Source organism: Cotesia typhae, unplaced genomic scaffold (assembly GCF_013202065.1).
Source record: "Cotesia typhae breed Kobodo isofemale line unplaced genomic scaffold, CoteBio_Ctyphae contig_44, whole genome shotgun sequence".
Classification (NCBI taxonomy): Eukaryota; Metazoa; Arthropoda; class Insecta; order Hymenoptera; family Braconidae; genus Cotesia; species Cotesia typhae.
The window spans coordinates 425538-439003 of record NW_027423753.1 but is presented as its reverse complement, the minus strand read 5'-3'; the positions used below and the strand labels follow the sequence as shown (position 1 = coordinate 439003).

The 13466-nt window shown below is 41.1% G+C and overlaps 3 protein-coding genes across 6 annotated transcripts in view; 1 reads left to right on the top strand and 2 right to left on the bottom strand.

Moving 5' to 3' along the window:
• Window positions 1-191: 191 nt before the first annotated feature.
• Window positions 192-1426, bottom strand: LOC141528592 (uncharacterized protein KIAA1143 homolog). Its single transcript, XM_074244728.1, has 4 exons — window positions 1228-1426; window positions 924-1152; window positions 496-630; window positions 192-409 (listed from the first exon to the last, which is right to left on the bottom strand). The coding sequence occupies exons 2-3, from the start codon at window positions 1032-1034 to the stop codon at window positions 496-498; spliced, it is 246 nt and encodes an 81-aa protein (XP_074100829.1). The 5' UTR covers window positions 1035-1152; window positions 1228-1426; the 3' UTR covers window positions 192-409.
• Window positions 1427-1465: 39 nt separating this feature from the next.
• On the top strand, window positions 1466-3193 carry LOC141528590 (uncharacterized). 4 transcript variants are annotated; one of them, XM_074244726.1, is made up of 3 exons: window positions 1466-1918; window positions 2173-2476; window positions 2534-3193. In XM_074244726.1, the coding sequence occupies exons 1-3, from the start codon at window positions 1625-1627 to the stop codon at window positions 2791-2793; spliced, it is 858 nt and encodes a 285-aa protein (XP_074100827.1). In that variant the 5' UTR covers window positions 1466-1624; the 3' UTR covers window positions 2794-3193. The 4 variants fall into 4 exon arrangements, 3 of the variants coding, with proteins under 3 accessions (XP_074100827.1, XP_074100828.1, XP_074100826.1); XM_074244727.1 differs by having other exon boundaries at window positions 1467-1918; window positions 2546-3193; XR_012479401.1 differs by having other exon boundaries at window positions 1472-1918; window positions 2173-2872; window positions 3042-3193.
• Window positions 3194-3457: 264 nt separating this feature from the next.
• The window catches only part of Ft (cadherin-related tumor suppressor fat), a 61866-nt gene continuing 51857 nt past the window's right edge, over window positions 3458-13466 (bottom strand). The window contains exons 6-10 of the mRNA XM_074244755.1: window positions 12842-13022; window positions 9136-12724; window positions 8780-9059; window positions 7748-8029; window positions 3458-7647 (exon numbers count right to left, since the gene is read on the bottom strand). Of these exons, the coding sequence (XP_074100856.1) occupies window positions 4028-7647; window positions 7748-8029; window positions 8780-9059; window positions 9136-12724; window positions 12842-13022 (7952 nt within the window). The 3' untranslated portion in view covers window positions 3458-4027. The remainder of the gene's footprint in view (window positions 7648-7747; window positions 8030-8779; window positions 9060-9135; window positions 12725-12841; window positions 13023-13466) is intronic.

Genomic DNA, 13466 nt, shown 5'->3' with positions numbered 1-13466 from the left:
AAAAAAGTAGTAAGGGACTGGATTCTATTCTAGACTTTTATTGTCCGACAAATCACGTGATTAATTTTATTTTACCATTATTATTATTATTATTTATCATCAACCAATCATATTTAATAATTGTTTATAGAAATTTGTTCTATTTTATCCCCTCCTAAAAGGAAATAAAAATAAAAATCGATAAAAATCTATTTTAGAGTAAAAAATTTATGTACAATTTTATTTATAATTATTTGTATAATTAGTAATTAAGTTCATGATTCGTCTTCGTCGTCGAAGGACAATACGAGCTTAGGTTTTTTAGATTTCATTTTCTTGGGAGGTGGCTGGTCTAGTATATCTGCCTCTGGTTTGGCTTTTCGATTAAAAATTATCCTCTTGGAGAGATTTGCCGGCTTGCTAGCTTCTTCTGTGGAATTTTTTTATTAAATTAACTATAAAATAAAAAAAAAAAAAAAAAAAAAAAAAAAAATACAGTTAATTATATAACAGTACCTAGATCTTTTTCTTCTGAAATTCATCAGCTTCTTGAGCAGTCAAGTGTTCTTTACTCAAAACAACAACTTGTGGCTTTTCTTCGCCACGGTCTTCAAAATAATCTTCTTCTTCACCTTCTGATAATTCTTGTCTCTAAAAATTTTAGAAATTAATTTTTATCAATTGAAGAAATACAATTAAAAATAAGCAGTAAAAAATTTTATGACATTTAAAATAGCCATTTAACAATAGGAGTGTTTTTCTTTTATAGGTAAACAACTTTTAATTAAAAAATTAAAAAACAGTCTGATAAAAACTGTCAATTGTTTTTTGACACACTTTTAGAAAGTTATTTCTAAATCAATGTTGTAATTGTTGCTCAACATTTAAATATTCTCGTTATTTTTTAAGATAGTAAACATGTACCATGACATTAAATTATATACCTTGGTGTTGACATCTGGACTTTCTTTAAATCCCATCTGAGCTTTTAATTCCCGAATAAATTTAGGCTCTTCTGGTTTTATGTAAGCAATGTTGTGTTTTTTTCTAGACATCCTGATTGATTTTTCCTTCTATCAACTTTAAAGAAACTAACACTCAGCTGTCAATTTTTGAGGTTAAAGAGTTTTATTGGTCGTTGAACTCAAATGCAGTCGTAAAATTTTGAAGAAACTGTAAAAAAAAATAAAATATTAATCACTAAATTTATATTTATCAAAAAAATTATTAATTAAAGTATTTATTTACCAATTTTAATCAAAAATTTTTGGAGCTGTCAAAACACAATTAATGACTGATAAATTCCAAAAAGTCAGGAAAAAAATTACTAATTACTTCTTTAATTAAAATAATTCACATTTTTTAATTAAATTCAATTTTTTATTTATAAAATTTATAATAATAAACTAATTGAAAATATTTTAATTTTACAACCTGTCAGGACAAGAATTAAATCGCTACTGCCATCTGTCGGGGATTTGCTGAAGCTAATGAAAGAGGAAAAATTTGAAATCTGCTTTATTGACAACAAATTGGTAAAAATAAACAGCTCCTGTCAAACTTTTATCACAATTGTTCTCATGAACTAGTGTTTACAAATGTAATTTAAATACCAAAGCAAGTATTAAATGTAATAAATTGAGCAATGTCCACAAAGGGGTTGAGTTCCATCGCAGAAGACTACTTTTACAGTTTGAATTCTCTGGCAAAGCGGATTGGAGATGATGTCAGAGCTACCAAAGAAGCCTATGAAGGACTGTGGAACACTTTGAGCTTGAAGGAAAAAAATCAAGCCATCGACGAGACCATCATCCAGCCAGAAATCGCTCTTAAGTACACGACAATAGGTACTGATAAAAGTAAAGAGAATTGTTATAATTGTTATCCTAAATTAAAGATTCAGACTGGGATGAAGTATGTGATTGATGAGACTGGATCAGTAAGTAACAATTAAAATTTTTTTATCTTATTTAATAAAAAAATTATTTTTAAAAATTTCAATTGTTTTTTTTTTTTGTCAATTATTTATCACAAAAATTATTAAACATTTGCTAAATTAATTTTTTTAAATCATGACAAACAATTTTAGAAAAAAAATTCTATGTGTAGAAATTAAAAAAAAATATTAATGCAAATTTTTAATTATAAAAAATTATTTTTAAAAAATTAATTAATTCTTGGTGATTTTTTTAGACCTTAAAATGGAGAGATGAGCACTCGGGTCCATTTTCGTTCATGACCCAGTCTCAGATGAACTTGCACCTGCTGGAGCTACCATCAGAGATCAAAACCAAGCTCCCGAATGATTACGCGGATAAATCTCCACATTTCTTGAGCCCGATAAAAATAAACGAAAGCAGTTTTGACAGCTCGTCAAATGACTACAGCCCGACTTCGACGCAAATCAGTCTTTACCAGTCGGAGAGCTTCAGCGACAGCGTCTACAGCAACGTCGACTCCACTAGACTCAATAACTGCGCCAGTATTGATAATACGGGTAATATTTTTACAAAACTAATGAACAAAACTTCTATACTCAAGATAAACCAACCAGATGATGACCTAGAGAGCCTGGTACCCCAGAAGCAGATTGTCATCAGCAAAATTTCTGGGAGCAAGAATGGTAACAGTAATGGCAATCCTGGGACCAAGAACCAGATGAATATTAATTTAAATCACAGAGCTAAATCTGATGCTAGTGAATCTACTGCTTTGCTCGAGACTCCTAGTTCGTACAACAGCTTCCAGTTTTTGCAGAGCAATCCCGAGGAGGAGATTCCTAAGACTGGGTTTGAATTTTTAGATAATTGGTAATAAAATTTATTAATTTTATACTTATAATATTTTTTTTATCAAATCAAGGTTAGAAGAATTTTAATAATTAATTTAACAGGTACTTTTTATAATAATTTATGACATTAAAATTAGCAGACATTTGACAATTTTTTATTTTTTGAATCAATTAAAATTTATAAAATTTTTTTTTTCAAATGTCTGCTAATTTAATTTTCATAATGATTTTGTAATTTTGTATTTTTATAACCAAGCGATACTTATTTCAGAATACTCTCCCAAAGATAATTGTAGACTGAAAATAAATTTTAAGATTAAAGTATTCCTATAAAACTCATTTTTTTATTGACAATGAGTTTTATCTCCATGACATTGTAATGCCATTTTTTGTAACTATCTATTAAATTTTTAAGCTTAAATCTATTTAACCGATGGTACTTTAATATTTTTAAATAATTAATAATTTTTGTACTATTGAATAAAAAATATCCTTAAAAATATTTTATTTAGTTTTAATATAAAATTACACACCTTAGTTATTTATAAACAACTTAAATATTCTAATGCAAATAAATATTAATAAAATACTGTTATGTAAATTGTCTAATAGGATTACCGGATATTTTATGGGAAAATAAACTAACTACAAATAAATATAATTAAATTGTAAATTTTATTACAAATTCAATGATTTACACTCATACATTTTCTATCATTTACATAAACAATCATTGACTATTTACATCTTAAATTAAAGTAATAAAATAATATAGTATATTATATTTAGTAATAAGAGAATGTACAAATTATAAAAAACGTGACTCTTAATCCTCGATGGCCAGTAAAGTTTAAGAAATCAGTCTCACATTTAATAATAATAAATTTCAATGGCTAAAAATAAAACCTATGTACAATTACTAATTATCTGGACGCGCAATAAAAAAATAAAAGTAAGAAGAAATATAATTCGTGCACGCATTAATGGCACAGAGACAATAATTAATAATTAATTAATTTTCAAGAAAAAAATAAGTTTGTTAGGACTGTACAAACCAGAATAAGGACACCCTGATACAAGATGTCGACCTTAAAGCTAACTCTTAGGTACCTACAGCACAAAGAAAACTCCACAATAATTAATTAATTTATATAATAAATACGCCTATATCAATCATCTACCATCAGTTGATGATAAAAAATAAAAATGGGAAGATAAAATATCAATAAATTATCTAGGTATCATCACCAAACATTATTAAACATACTCTTCAGAAGGTTTGGGAATACTAGCAGGCAATCTGAGGGTGTTGGGAACCCTGTTGCTGTCGGGCAACTCGGCAATGTCAATAAAGACCCCAACGAGGCTCTCAAAATTGGGTCCCCAGTTAAGAAGATAGTCCCAACTGAGCGCAGTGTTGGTCGAAGGGGACCCATTATTCGTGGGCCTGTACAAGCTGCCCATGTGAGTGGAAAGATCATCATCAGAAGCGACCAAGGTGCTCAAGGATCCTCTGAAGGAGGTATCAAACCCGTCATAGCTGACATTGGGGGGTAAGGGCGGCTTGGTCGATTGTGGTGACCCGTCAGTCCTCGTCGGCTGGTCCTCGTCCTCTGGCTTGTTGTACAAATTGTCCGAGCGTTTATCACCAACCAGCGAGTTGTTGTCGTATTCGATCTCGGAGCAAGTGAAGCTGTCGTTGCCGCTTTCATCAGTAGTCGAAGAGTTCCTTCTCTCGAGCCTCTCCGTGGGTGGTGTGTGTCTTCGGTGGAGATGCATAGGTCCATGAGGCGGCGGAGGTCCGCGGGCTTCGCTGGAGGAGCTCACCGCGTCCAGAGTGGAGACCAAGCTAGAAGTCCTGGGCCTGGAGTTGAGCCTTTCGATTTCTTCGGCGGTGAGGCCCATCGGGCCAGTTGGGACGTTGTTACTGGTGTCGTTGGCAGACTGGGGGACTTTCCGGCTGGCTGTTGACCCCGAGAGCTGGCTCATTATCGGGGAGTTCAAGCTGCGCTCGCTGTTGGAGTTTAGCGCGTCTTTTCCGACTCCACCTGACGAAGAAGTCGTGGCTAGCAGCGCTGACTGGAGAGGCTTCCCGCTGATGTCATGGAGAGTCAGGATTCTCGGCTGCTGGGCAGACAGCTCACTGCTGGGTGATAATCTTGCCAAGGGAGTGCTCTGGAGGAGCTTCGGGGTAGTTGTCGGCTGGCCGACACTCGGAGGAGGCATCGCTCGGGGAGGAAAAGCTCCAGCATGTCGATGGGGAGTCCCACTGTGCTTGTGATGATTCCCGTAGCCTCCAATGGGCGGAGGAGTCGCTTTATATTTACGAATTCCGTCTCTATAGCCCTTGTAATGGTAGACAATGTCAATGTCACTGGGAGCGATCGAGCTGGCGTTCTCCAGGTCGTAGTGCTCAGGCATGTCCGGCTCCGGATTATGCTCGTGGGAGTGCAAGGAGCTCTGGGTCGGCGGAGGCATCGGGGGATGCTCGTCGCGAATCATCGGGCTCTTGGTGACTTCCCTCTCGATGATGTCTGGCCTCTGGGGCCGCTGATGCTCGGTGCTCAGCTCGCGCTCTTTAAACTTCTTGGAGATCAACTCCGGGCCTATATGACCGACTCCCCTGAGATCGGAGGTGTCTGATATGTAAGTGTTTTCATGCCTTGACATGAGCCCGTCGTTGCCGGATCCTACAAGAGAATTACCATTCCCGGTGATTATAGCGTTTGTGTTTTTATTAACCACCGAGGGCGCTTTTTCTTTGCTCTGACGCCTCAGACGGAAGACCACGAAGCTCACGAGGATCGCCACGAGGAGCGTGACAAAGAAAACGATTACCAGAGTTATTCCGATGCTGAGAGGATCCGCCGTGGCTGCCGCGCTGATTCCAATAGGCCCACGACAGCCCCGGGACACTTTGCCGTGGTACATTACGTCTTTTAAAATTGAACCGGAGCCATTGAACGGCTGTAACTCGTTGTTTATGCTAAAATTAGCGATGCATCCTTCGAATGTAACTGGATAACTGTCGTGGTAATAAAGATCACGACGGACGCCGCCGACAAACAGGACTGTCAGATACGGATCTAAAAAGTCGTGAACTCCGGCTGAATCGAGCTCGTCCCCGGTCAGCTGCCCGTCTATAATCACTTGCAGGCCTCGTGAGTGAGCGAATATCGTTAAATTGTGCCAGCGACCATCAGCCAGCCCAGCCTCCACCGCTCCGGTCATGTTCACCGCTGATCCCAGCAGAGAGGTGTAAGACAACTCTCCGTTCTTCAGCTCTATTGACGTGTAATGTTTATTAGTCGCCGCGTAAATTAAAATCCCGTCGGTCTTTATCGTCCGGAACATCAGACTCATTTTTTTTGGCGGAGAAACTCCCAGGGAAATCAAATTATTAGTTTCTTCTTTAGCAGCTCGCCGCGTCACCTTATTCCTGGACCAGGACGTTGTTCCGCCGTACAAGTACTCCAGCAATTGCATCCGCTTGTGCTTCTCTGAAATTTTAAACTCTACATACCCTCCGTCGCTCAGATTTATTGGTTCAAGGGCTCCACGGCAGTTGGGGGCGGTCAGAGAGTCGCACTGGCAGGAGGCCTGGTGCCACTTGTCGTAGCACTTGCCAGATCCGCAAACTGACTGCGAGTTGTCGCAAACACCGTTTTCAGGACGGGAACAGGTGTTCTTTATCCCTCGAGACGCCAGAGGACTGGTCAGGTTTAGCGTACGTCCATTGATTGAAATTGAATGGACACAACCCACCAGGTCGTCGGAGTGAACCTGGCCTGGTCTTTCTAGGACTGGATCAGCAGAAGCTATACCGCCGATCATCAGCGGGTTGTTGTTGAAATTCAAAGTTCCAGTTGGTCCAATGTCATCCGCGTAGCAGGAACCGTCTCCAGGCTTGCACTCGTCGCAAACGTCGCCGTGTTCGCGGCAATTTGACACACTCAAAGAAATTACGCGACCATTTCTGGTAGCAGTTACTTTACGCCAGTGTCCGTCGTCTAAGCGGCTTCCACCCTCGACCTTCACCAGAGTGATTGCGCTTCTGGCCCCGCCGTAGGAGAACGCAATGCGGCCGTTGATTAGCTCAAGGACGATAAAGTCCGAACGGCCTCCGCTTTGAGGGCCGTAGTTGTAAAGCAGCAGCGCGTCGGGTTTTGTCGTCGCGAAGACTATCGTAATGTCGTTAATTGTAGAGTCTAGTGCTGGGAAACTCATGAAGGATAGCTCGTCGAAGCCGTAGGTAGACTGCTCGCAGTGTCTCCCGTAGTGGCCTTCGGGACAGCTGCAACGATAGCCCGGCTTCTGGCCTACGCAGAGACCTCCGTGGAGACAAGGATTAGGTCTGCAGGAATCGGTCACTGCTTCGCAATGATTTCCGCGGTAACCCGCGCGGCACAGGCAGAAGAAGCTTGACCCGTCGGGAGAGACTTTGCAAGATCCACCGTTTCTGCAGGGGTTGCTGGCGCAAGCGTCTCCGCGTTCTAGTTCGCAGAGTTTTCCTTCGCGATTTGCCGGACAGGAGCACATAAAGTCGTACCCGACTCGTCTGCATTGGCCGCGTTCCAGGCACGGGTTTGGAGAACATGGGTCTTGCCGACGCTCGCATCTAGCTCCGGTGAATCCTTCCCGACAACGGCAAATCATCTCGTGGGTCACTCGGGGAGATGTTAAGATTAAACTTTGGCTGTTTGTTATTCTCGCGTCCTCGTAAACCACCAGCTGGTCGCTACAGCTACCGCCGTTGTCGCAAGCCATGTGCTCGCAAGGCGAGTAGTTTATTGTCACTCCACTGCCGCCGAGGGTTTCTTGGATTTTTTCACGTTTGCGCACCAGCATGTCGATTACCTCAGCTTTGGCTTTAAATCCTGTAAAAAAAAATTATATTATAATATTTATTTAATCTGTAGGTACGTCTGCTAGTTATTTATTAAAAGTAGGAAAAAAAAAAAAAAAAAAAAAAAATACCTTGAGGAGTTTCCATAGCCAAATAAATATCCAAATTGCTGTCAGTCTCGCCAATACTGAAGATAGTAAAGGTATCCCCGGTATCAACGTCATCCTGGAGCATATCCAATAGCGGCCGGTAGAACTTTGCGAGAAATTCCGCAGCAGTGAGTCTGTTAATTTGTAAGGTAACGCTGTTTTCAACGGTCGCATTTGAGAAGACGAGGAATTCCACAGTGACCTTGGAGATGACATCTGGATGTCGTCCGTCTCTGCCGGAGATGCTCAGCGAATATCCGAGACCTATGATTAAATAATTTAGGTATTAACATTTATAAAAGATTATATTATATATTATATATTATACATAAAATAAAATAAATGTCGATGAAAATAAAACTACTAAATATTAAGTATTGAACATTATAAATAATAAAAAATAAACATTGATAAGTATGATTAATATCTGGAAAAAAAAAAGTCGATAGCATGAATACTGATGTTCTTTTACTTGACTCTCGTTATCGCGATGACGAGAATGATCTTTTGGTATAACGATATTGTTACCGGTTCGTATATATATATATATATATATATATATATATATATATATATATATATATATATATATATATATATATATATATATATATATGTACGTTCTTTCAGCCTTTCCTCTTTTTCTCACTGGACTTTATTTGGCATCCTTTTTTAAAATTGTTTATTTTTGTTATTTATATTTTTTAAATCCCTCTACCTCCTGGCCTCCCTTTCATCCATGATGAATTATTCAGATGCATCCAAGTGTTCTGTATCTATCTCACTTAAAAAATATCATCTCACTCTTTTGCTCTTTTATTCTTTCATACATCGACATTCTTCTTTCTTTCTCTCCTTTCGGCCCCTCCACCCCTTGACTCCCCAGAGCACCGTCTTATATATTTATTTTTTTATTATCCCATATTCAGTGTATCGCGTGTCCTCGTCTTACCCAAAGAGTGGTTCTCGCGAATTGGAACCCGGGCACTAATTTATGAACTTTCGAGCACGTACCGGGGGTAATTTTGCTGGTATGTAAATCGCAAGCGATCGGGACGGTGAGTACACCAGCAGGATTCGAGCCCTGAAATATTTTGCATGTATAGTCGCCGGTGGTATCAGGATCATTTGGATGGACATCCGCTATTTTTCCCATCGGTGTTTTGCCGTTGAATGAATGGACGATTATATGAACTGATCGTGATGTTGATGGACTGTCATTTTCGTCTAGCACTATTACAGTCACTGTGTGCTCGCTTTTCATTTTTGGTAATCCTGAATCTTCTACGTCAATCTGAAATAATTTATAATTTTATTTTATTATTAAATAATTAAATTAGAAAAAAAAAAAATTTTAAATATAAACTTACCAACAAATCAAGCTGAGGCATAACTTCACGATCAAGACTCCTAGTGGTCGTTAAAACTCCAGAATGTTTATCCAAAGTAACAACATCAGCTTGTCTACCTCCAATGAGCCGATAAGTAAATGGAGCACCATTGGGAGGCAAGTCTGGGTCCATAGCCGTCAAAGTCATGATACTAGTTCCGGCAGGTTCATTTTCATTAACATATCCGACTATTTCCGGAGGATCAAATACCGGGCCATTGTCATTAATATCCAGCAGATCAATTCTCACCGTAGCTGTGCCAGTCTGAGGCGGTGATCCAGCGTCAATAGCCCCAATAATCAGCTGATAATTGGCAATAGACTCGCGGTCCAGCAATTTGGCAGTCTCAACATCTCCCGACTGAGGATCAACTTTGAAAGCCTGTCCAACATTACCTCCGATAATCGAATATAAGAACTGGTTGTTCTGGGGCCTGACGTCCTTGTCAATTGCCCTGACTGTAAGAATCCTGGTCCCCTGAATGGCCCCCTCGGAAACGGTCGCCTCGTAGGTAGTTTGCAAGAACTCAGGCGGGTCATTTCCGTCCTGAATTGATATTATAACTTGGGCTTCATCGGTGTCATTGCCGCGTATCCCTCCAGAATTTTTTGCCATCACCGTAAGTACAGCCCGGTTCTGCGTCTCGCGATCTAAATGACGCGATACGCTGATGATACCCGTCTCCGAGCCGATCGAGAATCCGCGGTCATTGGACGATCCGACGAACAGATAATAAACACGTCCATCATCGCCAGCGTCCTGGTCAGTTGCCTGGATTAGTCCGACAGAGGTTCCAACTTCTGCGCTCTCCGATACGTCCAGTAAGAAAACTGGTTGAATAAACTTTGGATAAAATTCATTCACCCCGGTGATGTGAACTACCACGGTGGTGAACCCAACCATCTGCGGATTAGAATCAGGATTTGCTGCTACAATGTCAAGCGTGTACTTGTTCGCCTCTTCGTAATCAAAAGTAATGCGAGAAGTGATTACGCCGGTGTCCTGCTGGATCTGGAAGTGCTCTTTGCCGCTTCCGCCGATAATTCGGTACTGGATCACCGCGTATTTCGGAGAGTCAATGTCTCTAGCGACTACCTTGTAGACAAAGCTGGTGGGCCGAGAGTTCTCCGGGAGAAAAGCCTCGTAGACAGTCTGATTGAAGGTAGGCGGGTTGTCATTTATATCCGAGACATTTATCGTCAGAGTAGCGACAGCTTGCTTGGGGTCAAAGCCCAGGTCCGTCGCAGTGATGTTCAGCCTGTACTCCTGGATAGTGTCGTAATCAAGAGTCTCCAGGATGGTGATTGCCCCAGTGGTGGGGTGAATTGAAAAGACCCGACACTCGCTATCGGATATTTTGTAGCGAATCATACCATTCGGGCCGTCATCGCCGTCCATCGCACTCACTGTCAAAATTGTCGTGTTCACCGGCTCGTTTTCTGGCACCCGGACTTGATAAGAAACCGCAGCGAAGGTCGGAGCTCGCCGATTCTCACCTGTTACCACCAGCATCAATGAAACTTGATCTTTCTGAGACGGAACTCCTTTGTCTGTGGCTCTTACAGCTAACAAGAAGGTCGTGCCAACTGGGATGTCTTTTATGGTCTTGATAATATAGATCCAGCCGGTCTTGGCCTCGATTCCGAACAAGTCCGAGGAATTCCCACCAGCGACAGTGTATTCTATCTCAGCATTGACGCCAAAGTCTGCGTCATCGTGAGCTGTTAGCTTGATTACGCGTTTGCCGACTCCGTAAGCTTCTGGGACTGGCGATAAGTAAGTGCGCTGCTCGAACTTGGGTGCATTATTGTTTGCATCAACCACGCTGACATGGACAATGGTCTTGGAAGACAGCGGAGGCTTTCCATTGTCAGTAGCAATCACTGTTAAAGAATACAAATTTTCTGGAGAAGACGGACGGTGAGTGTGCTTGTAACGCAGCGTTCTTTTGCTGAATATGTCCCCAGTGGCCGGGTCGACGTTGAAAAGGTCTGAGGGGTGGAGTAAACTGTAAGAAATAACTGAATTTGGACCCTGTTTGTCGCGATCTGCTGCAGCGACCTGGCCAACGTGCGCTAATCGTCTCTGGAGCTCCGGAAAATGAAAGTGGTAGCTTTCCTTGGTAAATTCAGGAGCATTGTCATTCTGATCTTGGATCGTTATGGTCAGAGTTGTCTCTGCGACCCACGCGCCGTCTGCAGCGCCGACCTTTAGTAGGTACTCGTCCTGTTCCTCGCGATCCAGAGTCCCTACAACATCGACAATGCCGGTGATTGGATCGATAGCAAATTTACCACCAGGATTTTCGGTGAAGGTATAAGTAACGTTGGCATTCTTTCCGATATCTTGGTCGCTGCTGGTTATTTTGATGACAAAGGCTCCTATTTCTGCGTTTTCGGTAACGTTTACACTGAACAGACGGGTGAAACGGGGCGGGTTGTCATTCTTGTCCAAGACACTGACGATAACAGTCGCTGTTCCCGACAACCTCGGTTTACCTTGGTCCCTAGCTTCGATTATCAGCTCGTAACAATTAATTTCTTCCCGATCTAGCTTTGCATTTGTGCTAATTTCACCGGTGTTTTCGTCGATCATAAAGGACTCGTCGTAGTCATTGACCAGGTAATAGGTGACCAATCCGTTTTCAGCAGAATCAAGGTCTTTGGCAGTGATTTTAGTGACATACAGTGGCGGATATTCTTCTTCTAAAGCAGTAGCGTTGTAAATAACAGCCTCTATGATCGGAGGATTGTCATTAGTATCGGTAACATTGATCAGCAGTTGGACGACTGATCTCAAAGGAGGATTGTCTGAATCTCTGACTTCAACCCAAGCTTCGTAAGTTGGCGCTGTTTCGTAATCAAATCCTGCAGCGACCAGCACATCTCCAGTAGAGGAGTCAATCCTTAAGGCGTCGCCGACATTCCCACCAGCCATCGCAAAGACTAGATTACTCGCAGCTCCAACTTTCGGCGTCGTGGCGCTCAGTGTAGTGATAATCCGTCCCTCGGGTATGTCTTCTGTCAGAGTGAATCTCGTGTTGATCGAGGATTTGAAGCTGGGAAAGAGCTGTCGGTCACAGAGGTGGATCACCAGGTCTGCAGTGTCACTTTGGGATTCTTGCCCGCAATCCGAAGCGCGGATTTGCAGCTGATAAGTTGCCTTGGAGTTTGATAGATCCTCAGCCGCGCGAATCACGCCGTTTGAGCTATCGATTACAAAACGATGCGCGTCGTCACCCTGGAGGTGGTAAACGATCCTAGAATTTTCTCCGTCGTCGTCATCGACGGCTTTAGCGCCAAAGACAAAGTCTCCGGGCTTGGTGAAGTCCGGAACGTAAGCCGTGTACCTTGGACTGGAAAAGCGAGGCGCGTTGTCGTTGACATCAGCGACGTAAATGGTCAAATTAACAGCAGCGGCTCTCGGCTCAGTTGGACTTGAGTCCTGGGCTATTAGAGTCAGGTGGTAGACCGAGGTCTGCTCGCGGTCCAAGGACACCAGAGTAACTATTTCACCGGTGTCTGGATTTACGGAGAATCTCTCTGTTTTCTCACCAAGAAGACTGTACCTATAATGGATATAAGTTATAATCATAATGATAATGTTTATAATGGGTAATTTAATAGAATGATGATGATATATTTATTGATGTGTCTTTAAAATGATGTTTAAAGGAGATACATACCTAATCTTGGCATTTAATCCTTCATCTTTATCCGTAGCCGTGGGCTTAGCGACCCAAGTACCACCGGGATTATTTTCCGTAACGGTAGCTTTGTAATCTGGTCTTGAAAACTCAGGACTATGATCATTAACATCAAGGACTATTACTTTTAGCACACCTGAGCCAGTCAATGGCGGTGAGCCTGAAACAATTAATTATTTTATTTTATTTTATATTATTTGTTGTAATAATCTTTCGAAGAAGAAATAAAGAAGCTAATAGTAAGAATAAGAGGCGGAATATTTTGTTGTTAAGTTTAAAAAATACCATAAGCCTTAAGACTAATTCTCGGAGTATAAAGACGGGGGTGTGGGCATTTACTAGTGATCATATGTCATACCTCGGCAAGGATGTGTAAGGAACAAGAGAACTGACTACTCCTCGGAAAGGATCCTCGGGAAAAAATAATAAGGCTTTGGGCGCCTCGGGGTAGTACGGTCATTCGTTAAGATCTTACCACTCTTTATACTTAATATACATTTGTATTTATCTCAAGAGTAAATATAAGCGGGATATGTATGTGCAATGGATTTTTATAAATATTTATTTATAAAGAATGGTGTTTATTGGTGTGTATATTGTGTAT